This window comes from Corylus avellana, chromosome ca7, assembly GCF_901000735.1.
Source record: "Corylus avellana chromosome ca7, CavTom2PMs-1.0".
NCBI lineage: Eukaryota > Viridiplantae > Streptophyta > Magnoliopsida > Fagales > Betulaceae > Corylus > Corylus avellana.
In genome coordinates, this window is record NC_081547.1 from 4,635,537 (window position 1) to 4,653,562 (window position 18,026).

Sequence of the window (18,026 nt, forward strand, 5' to 3'; positions counted from 1 at the left end):
TTTGGCTGGTAATGTGAGAAACCCCATATTGACTCACCTGTCTAAGTAAATTTTGAACTGTTCAATTACTATATAGGCAAGTGGGTTTCATATGGAATTTCTTTGGCAATTTAAACATGTAATTACTGTGAATTCTTATATGAAAGAGGGAGTTGGGGTCGTTAACTCATTTATAGAAACAGTTGCAACAATTTGATTATTACACCAAAATTGGGCAGAAAGATCCCAACTACATGTACTATCTATATATACCATCTTGGAAGTAGAGAATTGGCCTAAGTATGGGGCTTTTAGGGTAAGTGATGATTTTATATAAAAATTAAAATCCAACTATTCTAAACAAAGATAATATATATATATATATATATATATATATATATAAAACAAGGAAAAGATGATGAAACATTTTACACAGGCATGAAGCACAAAATAACCACCAACATAAATAATCACCCAACAATTCTCGTGAGATCGAGTGAAACTTATCCAAATAAACAAGGTCACATCATGTGAACTATTAACGTTGTTTAACAAATGTACCAGCTGTTACACTTACACTACTACTAGAAGATGAGCAAACAAATAAATAATTAAATTAAATCGATACAATTAACAGGCAATAACATGTAGTATTTATGGGATTTCCAACATCTCTCTCTCTTCAATCATATATAATGGTACTACTGTGTATATGAAAAACTCTATTGCTTTACGTGCTTTAATTTAATTCCAGTGAACAACATCATAAAGCTGGCACGACGACTCAACCCAACGAAAAATCGAAATCAGACGCATATGTATTTCCCTCCACCTCAACTCCCATAGGCTCCACCACTCTTAAATTTTCATTCATGATCAGTACTACCACCACCACCACCACCCACATCAACTCCGTCACGAGTACTGCCGTTACACTTAACGGCAACAGACCCTTTCCCATGCAGCAACTCTCCGGCCTCCTCCTCCCTCTCCGTTTTCAAGCTTTCCACAATTCCTCCCAAGTCCCTGCAATGCACATTAACCTTAAGCCCGTATTTCATGAACAACGTCAATGACATCTTCTGCTCCACCCTATGGCCCGCCGCCACCGTCAGCTTGTGGCGGAGCAACACAGCCGCCGCCACCGACTTCATTTGCAAGTACGCTAAATCCTTCCCTAAGCAAATCCTCGGGCCAGCATTAAAAGCAACAAATCTATAAGAGTCATGCATTGTGAACCTCTTACCGTCCGGTGACAACCACCTTTCTGGACGAAACTCTAGGCAATCTTCACCCCACGTGGACCTCATCCTCCCCGTTGCATATATGGAATATGTCACCGACGACCCCGCCGGGACAAACGTGCCGTCCGGCAACACGTCATCTGCCACCACGTGCTTTGAGTCCTGGGGTACTGATGGGTAAAGCCTCAGGGTTTCTGATAATGCCGCTTTCAGGTATGTTAAACGGTCAACTTCCTCAAACCCTAAAGGCTCGTCCACCCACTTCGCCGCGTCGTCTCCACGTGTCTCTATCAGGACGGTGCAGATTTCGCGTATGATTTTCTCTTCCACTCTTGGGTTTTGGATCACCAGCCAAAAGAACCAGCTAAGGGCCACCGATGACGTGTCGCGTCCAGCTAGGATGAAATTGAGTGCCACGTTTCGCAGGAACGCGTCCGTGTAGGATTCTTTTTTCCTCATGAACCTTGAGAGCAGATCATCGTGTGGGTTACCATCTTTGTGCTGACTCAGCAACTCTAGCTTACGGGCTTCTATCACAGTGGATAAATACTCCTCGATGTGTACGAGGCTTCGGCTCAAGCTGACTTCCATCCCAAGCCCAAGCCATTTCTTGACCATCCACAAAACCTCAGGCAAAATAAAGCGCTGGAGCGAGGCTTCGGTGGCTCGGTCAAAAGCCGAAGCGAAGCTGTTCTTGGGGAGCCCCGGGGCGCACGTAAGTGGGTCCTTCCCGAAAGCCAAGCCGCATATGTTGTCGAAAGTGAGCCGCAGCAGCAAGTCCTGAAGATCAACCGGCTCGCCTTCAAGCTCAGCCGTCTCGAGAATCAGGCACATCCTTTCCTTAATGGCTTTGCTAACCCACCGAGCCATGGCTTGGCGCAACGTCCTGGTGGTGAATTCCAGTGCAGCAGTCTTCCTCTGAAACAGCCACGTGTCACCGTCAGAGTTGAAAATCCCATCACCAAGTAGATCATGGAACACCGCATGCCACGTGGGTCCCTTGGGGTAATTATCGAACCGGGTCTTCAGTATGTGCTCTAGGTTCTTCGGGTCACACGTGACGGTCACGAGGCCCTGCTTCTTCGCCAGGAAAGGAATCGCACAGATGCAGGTCTGGTACGTGCCACCACACGCGCGGAGGTTGTCGCAGATCCAGTCATGCAAGCGGTCACAGTTCTCAATCAAGCCCGGTAGACTGCCCAATAGTGGCCAGACACGCGGACCCTTCAACGACCGTGAGATGAATGTGAGCCACAGTAGATAAGCCGTGATAGCCGTTAAAAGCAGTAAAGCTGTGGATATATCCATGAACCCAAATTCCGGGAAACCACTTTCTTACAAGAAAATAGCCGTTGGAGAGTGTAATTTCAAACTTCGGAGCTAATCTTTAGCTGAAAAAGAAAAAAAAAAAAAAAAAAATTCTAGGAATGTGCAGAGCTGAGACCTGCTGTTGTATGATAATGTAGGTGTAAACGGGGAAAAATATGTTATTCTGGAAGGAAAAGAAGCAAGAAAAAATTGTTTAAAAACCTACCTTAAAAAAATGCTGGGTTTGAATCTGAAACCTAAAAGAAGGAAAACCCAGAGAGGGAGTTAAAGAAAATGGAGTTCATCATGATGGGAAAACAGAGAAGAAGAGGATTTTAAAAGAAGAATGAAGAGACAACGCGCACAGGGAAGAGAGAAAAGGTGACTGAAAAAGTCTGTAAGTAGTACGAAATGGAGTAATGCAAAGGGGGATTTATAGGTGAATGGCATTGAAGAGCAGTTAGTAAGGCCAGACTGGTTCTTGACACTGCTCTCTCTCTCTCTCTCTCTCTCTCTTACTCACCTCTCTGAACACTGGAGAGGAGCCATCATAAATGTACTGAGAAGTTGTTGAACATTTAAAGGAAAATACACCCATTCTTCTTATTAAAAAAGAAAATAAGAAATGCCAATGACCCCTCAAAACCGCCAAGAAAATGCTCTTTCCCTCTGATTATTTGCGGGAAATGGAAAGTGGGGTTTAATTCAAGCATTCAATGTATAGAGATATTAATGAAATTGGTTGAGGAACTAGCTAGGACGACAACGATCCTCTAAAGTCAATTTTTCTTTTCTTTTTTTTTTTCTTTTTTTTTTTTTTATTGTTTCATGTCACCTCATTTCAATTTCAAACATGAAAGCATCAATTTCAACTATAAAATAGTTTATTTTTGTTGCATTTTCGCTACATTTTACATTTATTTATCACTCTCATGTCATATCGACCGACATATAAAACATATAAAGCTTCTTTCTAAAAGAAAGAAACCAAAAGGCAAAAGCAATGGGTGCATGTGATGCACGAAATTCATATAAGCAGGACTTAAATGAACAAGTGTTTGTTAATACATATGGGGTCTAGCTAGGGTTCGGTGAGCAACCCACAAACAATTTATAGCTAGCTATAGTGTTCGCTTGTGCAACTACTGTTTTTCTTATCTTTAAATATATCCTTTTTTCTGTAGACTTCAGTAAAAACAATGAAACAAGATAAATGCACAATTTTTTGGCGGCTCAATTTTTCTCTTATTTTTTATTTTTTATTTTTTTAAAAAAAAATACCAAATAAAAAAATAACCATATAAAGAAAAAATCGTGTCAAAATTGGGCGTTTATCATTTCTCAAAAACAATTCCGGGATTCATCAATCCCACCCACAGTGTTGACCACCTTCCTCTTTTAATGCCTTTTTTGCGATGATCAAGAAATGTGTGCCTCTTGCCTCCTGCCTCCTCCTGCCATGAAAAAAAGTCAAAAAGCTTTGTCGACACACCTGGCATTTCAGAGTTATTGCACACCCTTTCTTTCTTTCTTCTCTGCTTCTTCTTCTTCTTCTTTTGTCTTGACTTCTGAGTAGAGGCCACATAATATACTTAATTAATTCTTTGTTTAGCTTAAATTGTTAAACATAACTAAAACGGGAAAGTCTAATTAAATTCTCAAAATAATCCTCCCCAATTGAGCTACATTCCAAAGCTTCACACCCCACTCCATACTTGATATATATGTTATATCCTTTTCATGATGAAGTGTGGGATTTAGCTTGACACCGGCCAGTTTCCTTGCCCTGGACGCAACTCCAGTGACTCTATCTTTTGAATTTATTGTCTGCATTTATCTCACTTCCTTCAAGATCGATTAGACTGGTTAATTAATAATATATCTTGGAAGGTGAAAAATCCCATTCTCACCGAGCGAGACAAAAATAAAGTAGAAGGTTTTTCAGAACCTTATCATTTGATCTCAGGAGTTGTTGATGTAGAAGTTGGATTTGTCCTTTATATGGTCCAATCATGTGGCATGCAGCACTAGAGTTAGATAAGTTGACACATTAATGGGAGAAAGTGTTAAGAGTTTGTTAATTTGATTACCCTTACTTTAGAGATTTGATGATGATTTGACTAGATTACATTATTCTAAATAAAGGGATTTATTTAGCTAGATTTGAATAAATTCAAATCATCTATATGATCTATAAATACAGTTTTTTTCTGTACACAATCATGGAATCACTCTAAAATGTAGCATTTAGAGGTTTAATCTGTGAACATAAGTATTGAACTACGTACATAAAATCTCTTGTCTCTATTTTCTTATAGCCTTATGATTTTCATCTTCAAAAGTGTAAAATTTAGATGAATAGTGACAGTATGCGTGTAATGTAATTTGTCTAATGCTAACTTGTTCCTCCATTAGTCCTCCTAATTATCTTCTTTTCCTTGGTACGTACGTAAGTACTAAGTAGTACTCATTGGTAGGGTGCAAAAGTTTCTAACTTTCGTGGTTGAGTATACGATTGAAGTTTAGGAAAATGTTACTCTTTATACTTACTTATCATCGACTAACGTGATTTTTTTTTTAAGTAGCTTCTAATATTACCTTATTGTGATAATTGAAATTTAATTTCACGTATCACATGCAACTTGCACAAAATTGAGAATTCGTCCTTGGTCAAACCCTAATCTAGAACATATGGACAATTATGAAAGGTGAATAAATGTAGTGCTGCCATTAGAACATCCATATTGTTATAATATTAATTAAATAATTAAATTCTTCATTTCTTATCAACTTAAGTTTTTTTTGGAATAATTTGCAATTCAACACAATATCACAGCAAAAATTATGAGTTCATATCTTGTCTCCATAATTTACCTTTTATTTTATATAAATATTTCAAGTTTTTGACTTCACATCTTGTCTCCATAATTTACCTTTTATTTTATATAAATATTTCAAGTTTTTGACTTCACTTATTAATGGAGAATTTGAACTCACGTGTAAATAGATGTCAAAGCTTCTAGTCCTCATGCTCTTAGTGAAAGTTCATTGACAAATTATATAAAATTCAGACAAGGGAGAGGTCATTACCTAGATTGTTTGTCCAATTTCATGTTTGAGTCCCTAAGAATTGTGTACTTAATTCAATTGAATCACCATTTACCACCTTAAAATAATAGAGTTCGGTGGGGGGCATCATAAATCAAGCTAACTACTTAGGTCTTTTTGTCTTAGTAGGACCATTCCCTAGATATTCCTCCTTAGCCATATTTTCCATGTTCATATTGCCTATTTTTATTAGGATCGAGTAAGTTCCTCTTCAATGCAACGGCTTAAAATGGCAGTTGTTCTTTTTTTTTAAAAAAAAAAAAAAAAAAAAAAAAAAAAATTGACATATTTAAAGTAACATGCATGGGTTGGTAACTTAGTTGGGGTGGTTGGAAGTCATTGTTCTAATTTAGTTACTAATTTTTTCGAAACCCCATACATCCCGCTCTCTATAATTTTCTCTACTTTATTAAAACAATATTTTTTGATAATATTATATTTATTTTTTATTTTAATCTCCAATTTTATTTTATTTTTGTTTCTTTCCCCTCCAAATATCTCTCGTGTCTCTCTCGTGAATAGCTAAAATAGAGAAGAAGTTAATCTGCTAAGAATTCCTTGCAGCCTCATCAAAACCATTTTTTTGGTTATTTTGGTGAGGTAATTTAACCAAAATGGCCTAAATGTCCACTTTCAGACTCACTACTTTAACAAAACAAAAAAAATAGTGAGGTGAACAGTACTCACCAAATTTAAAAATTACTATTCACTCACCTATTGATTAAACAACTCATTTCTCTCTCTTCCTTTTTGCTTTTCGTTTCTCTTTCCTTCTTTAATAGTTAAAAAAAGAATAAACAAATCTTTGAAAAAGAATATTTAAATAGAATAGTAAAAGTGGATTATTAAAATAGTAAGACTGCTGTGGTGTTCTAAAAAAGTGAGTTGTTAAAATAACTAAAATTGTATTTTTTATTATTTTGATAAGTAAAATTTGCTGACACCACTAGGAATGCTCTAAAGGGGACTTCTCTGGAATTGTTTTCACAAAATTAAGGTGATTTTGTCTGTGCAAGAAAGTTTGTGAGGTGGCATTCTTCAGCCTGTTGGCAAAAAAGTAAAATTCAAATGATTCTGGTTCTGCCCTTAAATTTTTGAGTTGGAAAATTGAGATTTAAAGCCAAGTTCTTCCAATATTGCTCAACGCCCACAACTTATTTGTTTCCTAGCAATTCATCATACTCGATCCATCACTTACAAAAATTGTACATAAAATTTGGAGGAAAATGTCGCTGAAAAATTCCAACCAAAAATCTATGTCACCAACTACAGATCTACTGCTACTCACTTTCCTAAATTTGGTGATGTGAAACCGTTGCTTTCGTAACATATACTGAAGCAATAAACTTTTTCTTTTCTTTTCTTTTCTTTTTTGGGGGGGGTGGGGGGCTTGTGAGCAACAAAGTCTTCAACATTTATGGCAACTCTATCTTCTCACCTAGACAATGTCTCATAACGAGTTTTTCTGCAAGACTCTTGGCAGATGTCAAAAGGTCCATGCTGTGAATTGTGAAAAGACTCTATACCTCTTTATATCCCCTGGACCCCTGCAGCTCTGAAGGAAGTGAAGTGTCTTCCTCCATTAGTCCCCCTTTTTTAGGTCGTATTCCACCATTATCCATAGGATAATAGGTACACGATTTTTTTATCCATATGATATGGCTACACAGTGAATTTCATCTTTCTACTTCCTCTGATTTGTATTGGAAGTTTGAAAATCCAAAAGGCAAGTTGGAAAAAAGTAGAACATATATGGTCCAATCATATTGACCTGATTTTTGAGAGGGTTAGGCTTAACCCAAGGGCCAGAACAACCACGCCAAGTTCATTTGTGGCCCTTGCCCACTGATAACCCCCAGTAGCCCACACTTGTTGCTATGGTGAAAGCAGCAACCGGCCCATGACAGAAGATAAAAGGGGGAAGCACAACGCAAGAACATAAGTGTACGAGGATACTACCAGGAAAAAAATAATAATAATAATAAACAGTGATTTTTCCACAGTATGGACAAAAGTTGTACACATCTAGCAAGTTGTGTGCCCTATAATTCATACAGATGGCAATTGGTGTCAGCAACAACCAGGTTTAGTTAGTCAATTAAGTACAATGTATGGATGGTGGGACTGCAAATTAACAGAGGTACAGTTCAGTGATCACCACTCTAGATTTTGAAATTAGAAGTAATCTGACCTTTTTCTTCACAAACTTTCTCCGGAAGATCTTTTGAGTTGATGACCATGTTACAAGTAGCTTCCACATCACAGACCATTATCTTCGATACAAATACTTTGACAAAGGGAACTTAAGGCTCCTTGCCACCTGTAAAACATTTGAAATTTGTCTATAAAAACGATTTAATGTAAATGAAAAACGTTTCATAATGTTAGAGCTAAATAAAATTGGGATAGAATCATAATAAGAGTACAAAGATTACCTTCATAACCATGTCTTCAGACACAGTAGATCGATACCGAATTAAGCCCTCCAATGGGCAGCTTCCGCCTTTAATGATAAAATTAGCATTGCAGAGACTGGATAGTTGCAACAGAACATCAGACATGAGTCTGCCATCCCCACCTTGAACTTCTAGTCCTTCATCTCCTTGTTCCTCTTCATCGATTGAACCTTCTGCTATGGATGTGATACACTGAAATATGGCTAATAACCTCTCTAACGGGAAAGTTCCAGGTCCCTTCATAAGTAATTCTTGTTCTACAGTTTCCTTTTGCTCCAATGACTTTTGGGAGGGCCTAAGCATAGAGAAGCATAGAAAGTAAATTGCATGATTAGTGCATGGCACATAATAGAAGGTGAAACAAAAGTGAGGGGGTTGAGACTATAAAAAAAAATTCTTAGAGGGTTAAACTGTGTCATTCTTATACTGGACTGATGTCTGGTGTTATACTATCCAGCCTGTCTGAGATGATTAGACCAATAATAAAAGATGACACCAACCAAAAACGTATAGGGAACCAATTTGTAAATCCTAGTTAAAAAGTGGCCAGATCTTACATAAATGATTCCAACAAAAGGATGAAGAAAACCATACGCTCTTGAAATCACTAAACTTACAAAAATGCAGTAGTTGGGTATTGGTCAATTAGCTGTCAAACATGGTGCAGTCCTAATAGAACATTATACGTTAAACTAATTTTACCAAAGTGCAAATAATATGCTAATTACATGATAAAATAAATCACAGTCCATGTTAAAATATATTTAGAGAGAAAGAGAGAGAGAGAGAGAGAGAGAGCTTTTCATCATTACTAAATTGAGGTAACAGCAAAACAGAAATTGTTGGGATGGATATGCTTCTCTTTATCATTATCAAATCATTGAATATTCCTACTTGGTTTCCTGGAGAGATATTCCAATAAGATGTTCGAAAATAATATTTTCATCAGAATAATTACATCCCGCCCCCCCCCCCCAAAAAAAAAAAAGCACAGATTTAGAAGTTCTTCTATTGCAAACAAAAACTGATAATACAACATCTCTGCCAAGGAAAGTAAATGGGGTTCATAACCTGAAAACTTCAACTAATTAAAAACTATAGACTACACACACTTATGCAACATAGATTGAATATCAAATTGTCGATGCACTTACTTCCTCTTTCGTTTTCGGCTATCAAAACCACCCATTGGATCAAAAAGCGAGGCATCAAGGGTAGCTGGGTTTCTTGAAGCAAGAAATGCTGATATAAGGAGATATTTTGCAGAAGTAGACATATGAAAATCCAACTCATCAATTTCTTCACAGCCTCCCGATTTTCGCCTGCTGCCCTTCTGCTTTATCTCACTGTTGGTTTTAACTTCAGGGGAAGGCTGAGATGAAACCTTAAATACCTCATTCAGAGAAGGAGCAATATAAGGCTGAAGATGACTAAACAACACTCTCTTCATTTCTTCATTGGGAACAACTCCCGAATCACTAACAGGTTCACAATATTTTTCAAATAATGGTGCAAGGGCAGTAGATAACTCATCCACCCTTCTGGTAATTCTACAGAAGGGCCTTAGTACAACACTGTTTCACAAGACACAAAAGTCAGACTCATTAACAAAATCACATCAAGCAAAAGATCAGACATACAACATAGAACAATTCAAAATGCGTTCTTACTCAAGAAAAGATAAATAAAGCTTCCGGTTTACTTGGTTCTTCATTAATATTTGACGAATAGCATCCTCTGTATAATCAGGAAAATGGACAGGTATAGGTTCCATGTAACCCATACTTGAGTAATATGTATCAGGTGAAGTGTTGCTGACAAAGATCAGACCCACCTCAGGCATCTTCAGAACGTCAAAGAGATTGAACAGAAAAGGTAATATCGTGGCACTTTTATCCCACTCTCTAACAAGCTCCAAATTATCAAATATCAAGTAGACCATACTTCCATCAGCCCGTCCAACCAAATTTTTGGTGCTTGATTTCCCTGAGTTCCCCTTAAGATTATTTATGACATTACTCAAGGCTTCACGAAGAGAATTAACAAAATCTGAAGGCCTTTCACAGCGCTTCGCACTCGAATAACCATTGGCTGCATTCTTTCTATGAAGCAACAGCTGATTCAAAATGGATTCAAACAAGATACGGGGACTGTAGCATGTAAGACAACTTGAATAAACAAAAGGGCGGTTAAGATGCCTGAAAATCTGAAGAATGATACTGGTTTTCCCAGTAGAAGAACCTCCATAAATAAAGATAGGAAGCATGGGGGAATTAGAGGGACCCAAAAGGCGTACAAGCTCAAGAATCTGAGCACGTCTACTGGGAAAACTAGATAACAGATCATCCAAGCCAATGGGGTTTTCTCCAAACACGAGTTCATTGATTGTCAAAGGGCGAGAATCACTTGTTTTTGTTGTTTCGACGCCATTTTTTGCAACAGTAACAGAAGAGGAAGACCTGGTTGTTCTTCTGGTAATTTGCGGGCTTTCTTCCTTACCCATCTAATCAGATGTGCAAAAGAAAAAGTTTATTTTATGAGAAAATCAAGAAATTATCAATTAAGGAGCAAAAACTACAACAAAACAAGCATACTAACACAAAGAAACAATAACAAACAGTAAAACAAGTAATCAAAAAAGTTACAAGACGTGCAAAGTAGGCACAAAAATTCAATAGTAACACAAAAAACCAAGTATTCAAACAAAATTGAATTGAAAAAGGAATAGAAAAACTAAAAAATTGAAAGAATGCCTTCAGTAACAATATATACATATAAGGTTATAAAATTTAAGTTAACATTTTTCATTCTTAGTGAATTCATATAGTAAATTCTCGACGTACGGCTATTTCCTTTTCTGGAGAAAAGCTTTAACGCATTTTAAAATTCTCGATGGTCTGAATTATAATTAAATTTTTAAAAAAGAAAGTGGCAAATTCTTAACTTATCCTAACTCTAAAATTCAACGAGAAAATAATTGTGATAACCAGATCAACCCAACATAGCCTCGTTCATTAAATCGAATCTAACAGTCAATTTAGGTGAGGAAACTCAAAAAAAATTCGTTTTATGTTCTTTATCTTTGTTTTCTCGGCAACCAAACAAGGGGCAAAGCCTAAAACCATTGAAGAAGAAGAAGGCAGAGGGTTACCTGAAGAGATTCCGCCAGGACAATAGGAGACGTAAAAAGGAGACGCACGGGGTTCCTCAAAGTGCTTCGTTAAACAATACCCTAGTATGGTAGCGCCGAGAAAATGGAATCGAAAATGCGAGAAAAGAAAAATATTTCCCGCCAACGAGCTTTTATTTGGTGCATGTAGGTGCACGGGTTTACTATACTTCCCAGATTCGGGTTTTGCTCTTGAAAATTTAGTTAAATTTAACTTTCAAAATGTATTTTTTTTGATATAGCTAGTGACTTTTAAAACTACCAAATATCAAATTCTCTAAATATTTTTCTACTTAAACTAAATATTATTTTTTATTGTAAAATCAAACTATTTTAATTACCATGAAGTTGTCCCAAAGGGTAGTTTAATCGAAAACTGTTCCCGATGGGTAATTTAATCGACTGAAAATTACGCCTTATAAAGTAGATGTTACTAGTTCAAATCTCTCTTCCACTCTTACGTGGACATGTAAAAAAAAAAAAAAAAATACCATGAAACTCACCTTCATGCTCACATACATGGAATTATTTGTGAATAAAATAGAATAGCAAAGGTAGAATTCATATGCAGAGTATATTGTCTCCAAGCTTCAGAGATCGACGTTTCAGCACCGTCCGCATGAATCTCCATGGTATACAACCTTTCTATGCTTTCCATCTCCCCCTTCAGAGAGATAGGCAGAGAGATGAGGACGTCGTAAGGAGGAGGAGGAGATGATGATGAAGAAGAACCATCAGTTTTTCTTTTCTTATTTTCTAGGGGAGATGAAACAATATCAGTTGATTGAACGACGATGGCCCCCTCCATCGAGTATTTGTTATACGTCTGCTCTGGTGTGTGATGGATTGGAGGCGATCTGGGATTCTAGGGTTTTCTTCAGAGAAAATCCAGAGAATATATATTATGGAGAATTGAAGATTTTGCCAGAGTCGGTGGAATTGTAAACCAAAGTTTCAGGCGCAAAACAGAGTCCGTGGCCTTTTGTGAATAGAACTGGATTTAGATCAAACGAAAGAGAGGGATGACATGCTTTCTGGGGTTTTTCAGCAACTCATACTCAAAGCAAGTAATGCTTTCTGGTACTTAACAACCTGCCCTTCCATGGAAAAATACTACGGAAAACGAACAACAAAAAAGTACGGAAAACCATCCTCGCCTTCATTTGTTAGATTCAAAATTTATCATTCATACCTTTCGTCGTCAGTGAGAAACTCAGGTGGGAGCCAAATCAAAAACCAGCGAGAGAGAGAGAGATGGAAGAAAACTCCTTTTTGACGGTGTGAACGGCTTCGTTAGCTTATACGATATAGTTTTACTTAAAAACAGTAAGCTTAAATCCGATCCGTTGGATGTTTTTTATGGGAGATTCTGTAGTTATCATAACAGCATTAGCATATCATTATCCTCTCCCAATCAAGCCAAACTGGGGAGTTTCATGTCGGTAAAAATTATGAATACTGGCAATCCTGCTCCTTTCCCTTTCTTCTTGTATGGCTTTAGGCAGCGCAATTTTTGAAAAGATGCATTGATTTGACGCCCCAAAGCTATACAAAGCAACTTAAGAAAATACCATCAAAATACAGAAACAATATCAAACTTACATATATACCATGTAGCTTGTCAAAAGAAAAATAGGTGGAACCACAACACACAACAACAAACTAATGTTTCACAACCCCAACCTCTCTCTAGCATTTTTCGCCATCATCTTTAACTCTCACTTAAGGAGCTGCCCCTGATAACGGAACCACGCCGGTGGCCGCCGACAATAACATCTTTAAGTCGAGTTATGGGACCCAGCATCCTGCCCGTCCTCTTTCAACATCGTTGCCAGAAGAGAAGCAAAAAATTAGTGTCGGTAGATGGCAAGGTGAAAAAACAAAAAAGGAATCAAACATCGGGTAAATAAAGGCAACACACCGATATTTGAAATATTTTCATCAATAATGAAGGAGAAGCAAGCATTCAGGGGTTAAACAAGATTTGAATCCAATTAAACTTAAGATCAAGTATTAATTCATGTATTACTGCAACGAATATTGAGTAAAATCCTTCAAAAGAAAATGATTAAAGATTAAACATAATATGGAACAAAAAAAAAAAATTAAGTTGAAGTAATAAGGAAAAAGAAGAATTGAACCCTTCACACCAACAATACCATTCACGGATTACCTACTTTAAAAGCATGAGAAATTAATCCATAACTAAGCATTTTTCTTTTTTGGGGTCAATGTTAGGATGAACCCTAACCCAATGAATCTGCACTCATGCCTTTGTTAAGTCATATAAGATAAAAACATGTGCATGATTATTGTACTGCTTTCCAACGTTTCATACAATAATGTCAGCAGGTTTTCATAATAGGTGCATTCCAAACATGTGAACCCTTTGTTCTATCCTTTACATCAGAATTTCTTTTCTTTTTCATTTCAAAGGTGTGGATAGTCAGAACTTGTTTCTCATTAGTAAAATTTCTGAAAGGTGGATTTTCAATAAGAAAATGTGGATGCTGAGGCAATGGTTTTTGTACAAAATTGATGCAGTGTCCTTTCACAATTTTAAATAACATAAGGTATTAAAGGTGTTTTCGTTTTAATTTTTTCAAGTAATCTTATTCCTTTTTTTAAAAAATAATAATAATAATAATAATAAATTAAAATTTTTTTTTAAAAAAAAAAACCCTTAAGCAATAGGTTAGCTCCTACACCTGTAAAATTAGCACCTCGGTTTGCTACCAATATAATTTTTCCATCGCATACATTAGCTGAGAAAGTTACAAATCCAAAAAGGGCCACACAAAATTCTACACTTGAGTTATTCATAATAAAATTTCAATATAGAGCATCGTAGCTTAGACCCATTTATAAAAATTAAGGTCTTTCATGGACAGAATAACCAACACCAAGCTAAAAATTAAGCAATCACCCATTAGGTCAAGCACCTTTAAAATGGTTTGTGGTTTTAAAATCTGACCCAACATCTAAAGATTCAACTCGCGAGGATTGAAGCCATGCAGTTCATTGGTTTCATGTGTGAGAACTACTTAGAATAACCACCACTGTTCAAAATCTCACTTTTGCAACATGAAGAGTTTGGTTTCAACTCCTCCAGTACCGTGTGCACGTGTGTGTATTTCTGATTTGCTGATCTATGAAATAGGCTTTGTTCATACCCTTGCGGCTTCTTACTCAATTAATTATTGCATAAAAGGCCAGGTGCTGGAACTCCTTGAGAATTGCATGTATAAAAAGAGCAAAGTCCATTCCGATGTCATCTTAAACAACAAATTTTACATGCAAAAATTTCTTTACCAAATAGCAGAGTAGAACATGTCACTCAATTGAAAGCATAAGCATGATTAAAAGGAAAAAAAAAAATAGCAATCAGTTTCAATCAACATACCTCATTATTGATGCTGATCTGCCACTTAAGTTGCAGAGCTTGCCACCTTTCCTGCTGCCATCGCTGCCCAAGTAATACAAGACCCATGACAGCTGCGGCAATGAAAATAGACCAAAATGTATTTGCCTCTTTTGCATGTGCATATAGGGAAGCTGCCCTTCTCTTCCACCAAGCTCCACAAGGAAGGTCAGACCCATCATGTTTATCATCTTTGGCAAGTGGTGGGGATAATGAGATATCTGGAGAAAAATCTAAGCCTTGCTCATTTAGTCCAGGAACAGCCATGTTCTCTCCATATGTGGTTGAACCAACAAGGGCTGTTTCACTGTGTAAAGAATCATACGCAGCAGCACTATATATACTTTGCTCTTTTTCGACCAAATTTAATCCTTGGAGAGTAGTGCCTTCCTGAAACTCTTTACCATGGATGGATAACGTACTACCCATCTCATCAAAAAACTGTACTCCGGGGAACTCGTCTGGTACAGTTAACCCTTTAAAGGTCCAATTTTCTTCATCCTTTCCACTAGATCTACCAGCTTCTTCAGCATCAAATTCAGATACCACGTCCTTACCTCCTTGTTTGTCGACATTTTCCAAAGGCAAATTCTCATGCTCACTGGGTGGAAAGACAAAATGGTGAGACATGAACAAAGCACGAGATGTTTCAACTGCATCACCCTCTCGATAAGTATTACCATTGTCACCATCCTTTTCAACTTCTTTTGGGCCAGGAGCAGCAGCATATGTTGATGCTGTAAGTGACACAACTTCCCATTCAGTCCCACGTGAGGTATGTTCCTCTCCCTCCTCAATATCTGCCATCCTCCAGTCCTTATTTCCTATATTTCACAATCACCAAATTGAAAATGGAAGTTAAAATAGAAGTCACAGGAGAAATAAAATATTGATATAGTGTTGAACATGGTATGCAAACACAAAACTTAATGGAAGTTCTGTTTTACTACACTGCAAAATTAACTTTCGATAAAAGAACAAAAGAATACCCTTAAGAGGGATGCTTCAAAGGATATTTTGAATATAAAATAGCTTCAGATATAGTAAGGCTTTCTTTCTTGTCACTAAAAGATATGAAAACATTGCTCCACACAACATCAATTCAAGATCTTCAAAGAGCTAAGCTTCTGACGTTCTAGCCAAATCCAAATACATTATACTAATTCTATTATTAGAGACTTTAAAAAACTGATAAAATAACAACTAGCTCAACAACGAGAAGAACAGAATTATTTCAAATTTTCAATCCTAAGGCTTCATTTGTTTTAACATAAAATATTTTCTGCATTTCTCAGCATTTTGATGCAGGCGGAAAATGCTAGTCAACGGAAAAATGTAAACCCTTGAAAATGTCTTCCACCTTAGAGAAGCATAATCCATTTTCAAAACGTCTCTTCTCCCCCAACAAAAAAAAAATTATGAGGTGTTTGGCCTTATAGGATGCCACCACCATTTGCTAAGATGTGCTTCTATGCAGTACTTGGTGATTTCTTTTTGGATGATTTTTGGCGGGTTTTTTTTTTTTGTACCTTTTTAATTTTGAGTCATTGGCCGTGAGATGCATTGGTTTTCAGAAGTTTCTAGCTTGGGGCTGTTTCCAGTACCAAACAAACATCTGTAGACGTTTTCAACATGATTTTCAGAATCCCAACTAAAACATTGTAAAATCAATGATTTTTCCCAAAGTCCAAAAATTTTCTCCCATAAAATATTTTACATTGAAATAAACAAAGCTTGAGACTCCATAAATCACAAGACTAATACATTTTTCTCACATACTTATCTACCTTTCAATTTCAGCAGACAAACACTAAACAAAAAAATAAATAAAAAAATAAAAAAATTCATGCGACCTCAATTGGAAAATTCAAAATGGAAACACTAATTGTAAAATTACTTTCATCATCCATTATTCATTCAACCCTTAAATATAAAAAATACAGAAAAACTTCGATGTACTTTCTACTTATAGATTGGCAGCCACTTAGCTGAAATTAGTGACACACTGCTAATATTCGCATATTACTTATCTTTGTCAAACCAACAAGCATATGCATATTTAAACCATTTCCAGGATAATTTGTTCTTAACACTGCTTATATATATATAGAACAAACAATTTTCCCACGAGCATATGTAGAAGAACATAAAGATTGTTACGTGTTTAAACAATGATTTATTCTTACTCCTCCAATAAATTCAATCTCATCTAACAACAACAGCCAATTCAACTAAACTCTTGGAAAAACCTTAATCAATCACATATGTAAACAAATTGTGAATAAAATTCAATAACAGTCGCAGAAACATAGACATACAGATCCAAAAAAAACATATGAACCACCATACAGATCGTCAACCTACAAAAAATGAATCAAAAATGGAAACAGAAAAATTATGGCCTATCAGGTAAACAAAAACCAACGATCGAATGTTAATATTCCATCGAAGAATCGACGAGAAAGAGATTAAGCAGAGAAAGTACCCACAGAACCCAAATCGGACGAGATCCACCACAAAAGGGGCAATCGGGGATGGAAACGACGACGTTCCGATGAGGTTGAAACTGTCTCGAAGTGCGCAGAAAACGGATCTTTATACTGAGCTTTCTTGGGTTAAGAGTCTAGGAGATGCAGCTAACCGGAGGTACCGGTAATTATGGCTCCAGATGAATCGGATCGACCGGCTATGGTAGGTTTAAGGCTGACGTCCAGTGGATAATGGTTTTCCGTGCTTCTACACACAAGGATTATGGTCACTGGTTACTGGTATTAATCCGGTAATCCTATTGCTTTGCGTTTGCTTTTGCGTGTACGGAAGGGCAGTAACTTACTGTGACGCAGGTCAATTTTGTAGCGTGAGGACGAGCTCTATTGCCCAAAGCGGCGAAGTCTTTCTTTCTTCCGCTAAGGGATGATTTGTGGCGGATGCTACAAGTTTTTTTCGGTGTTATTTTAAAATGATAGTGCTTTTTTAAATTATCATTAAGCTTGTAATTAATTGTTATTAAATTTTGATTAAATTGTGATTTTAAAAGCTACCTCATTCATGGAATGACAATAAATAGACACAAGAGTAACTTCTATTTACAATTACTCGTTTGGTTTGTTCAGATTTAACCATGGATTCTGATACTAGTTGTTGCAAGAGAAACAAATAGTCAAAGAAGAATAAGTTGATATATATATATATACTATGACACCATTTTTAATTCAAGATCCTAAATTAATGGGCTTGTGTCCGCTTAGATATATTAACTGCTCTTTTAATTTATATTTGTCAATTGTCAATGTAAAACACAAATCTTGCAAATGCATACACAGCATAATGTTGTAATTAAT

At 36.6% G+C, this 18,026-nt stretch overlaps 3 protein-coding genes across 6 annotated transcripts; all 3 read right to left on the bottom strand.

Moving 5' to 3' along the window:
- Nucleotides 1-571: 571 nt before the first annotated feature.
- LOC132188754 (cytochrome P450 86A8) lies at nt 572-2,935 on the bottom strand. Its single transcript, XM_059603289.1, has 2 exons — nt 2,758-2,935; nt 572-2,614 (listed from the first exon to the last, which is right to left on the bottom strand). The coding sequence occupies exon 2, from the start codon at nt 2,529-2,531 to the stop codon at nt 846-848; it is 1,686 nt and encodes a 561-aa protein (XP_059459272.1). The 5' UTR covers nt 2,532-2,614; nt 2,758-2,935; the 3' UTR covers nt 572-845.
- Nucleotides 2,936-7,614: 4,679 nt separating this feature from the next.
- Nucleotides 7,615-11,394, bottom strand: LOC132188231 (origin of replication complex subunit 5). Of its 2 annotated transcripts, none has more exons than XM_059602644.1 (5): nt 11,247-11,394; nt 9,766-10,598; nt 9,250-9,669; nt 8,075-8,390; nt 7,615-7,981 (listed from the first exon to the last, which is right to left on the bottom strand). In XM_059602644.1, the coding sequence occupies exons 2-5, from the start codon at nt 10,596-10,598 to the stop codon at nt 7,943-7,945; spliced, it is 1,608 nt and encodes a 535-aa protein (XP_059458627.1). In that variant the 5' UTR covers nt 11,247-11,394; the 3' UTR covers nt 7,615-7,942. The 2 variants fall into 2 exon arrangements, with proteins under 2 accessions (XP_059458627.1, XP_059458626.1); XM_059602643.1 differs by having other exon boundaries at nt 7,617-7,959.
- A 1,416-nt stretch (nt 11,395-12,810) lies between these two features.
- On the bottom strand, nt 12,811-17,515 carry LOC132187340 (ATG8-interacting protein 1). 3 transcript variants are annotated; one of them, XM_059601627.1, is made up of 4 exons: nt 17,171-17,514; nt 16,215-16,300; nt 14,668-15,509; nt 12,811-13,080 (listed from the first exon to the last, which is right to left on the bottom strand). In XM_059601627.1, the coding sequence occupies exons 3-4, from the start codon at nt 15,490-15,492 to the stop codon at nt 12,976-12,978; spliced, it is 930 nt and encodes a 309-aa protein (XP_059457610.1). In that variant the 5' UTR covers nt 15,493-15,509; nt 16,215-16,300; nt 17,171-17,514; the 3' UTR covers nt 12,811-12,975. The 3 variants fall into 3 exon arrangements, with proteins under 3 accessions (XP_059457610.1, XP_059457611.1, XP_059457609.1); XM_059601628.1 differs by lacking the exon at nt 16,215-16,300 and having other exon boundaries at nt 17,175-17,515; XM_059601626.1 differs by lacking the exon at nt 16,215-16,300 and having other exon boundaries at nt 17,171-17,511.
- Nucleotides 17,516-18,026: the final 511 nt, after the last annotated feature.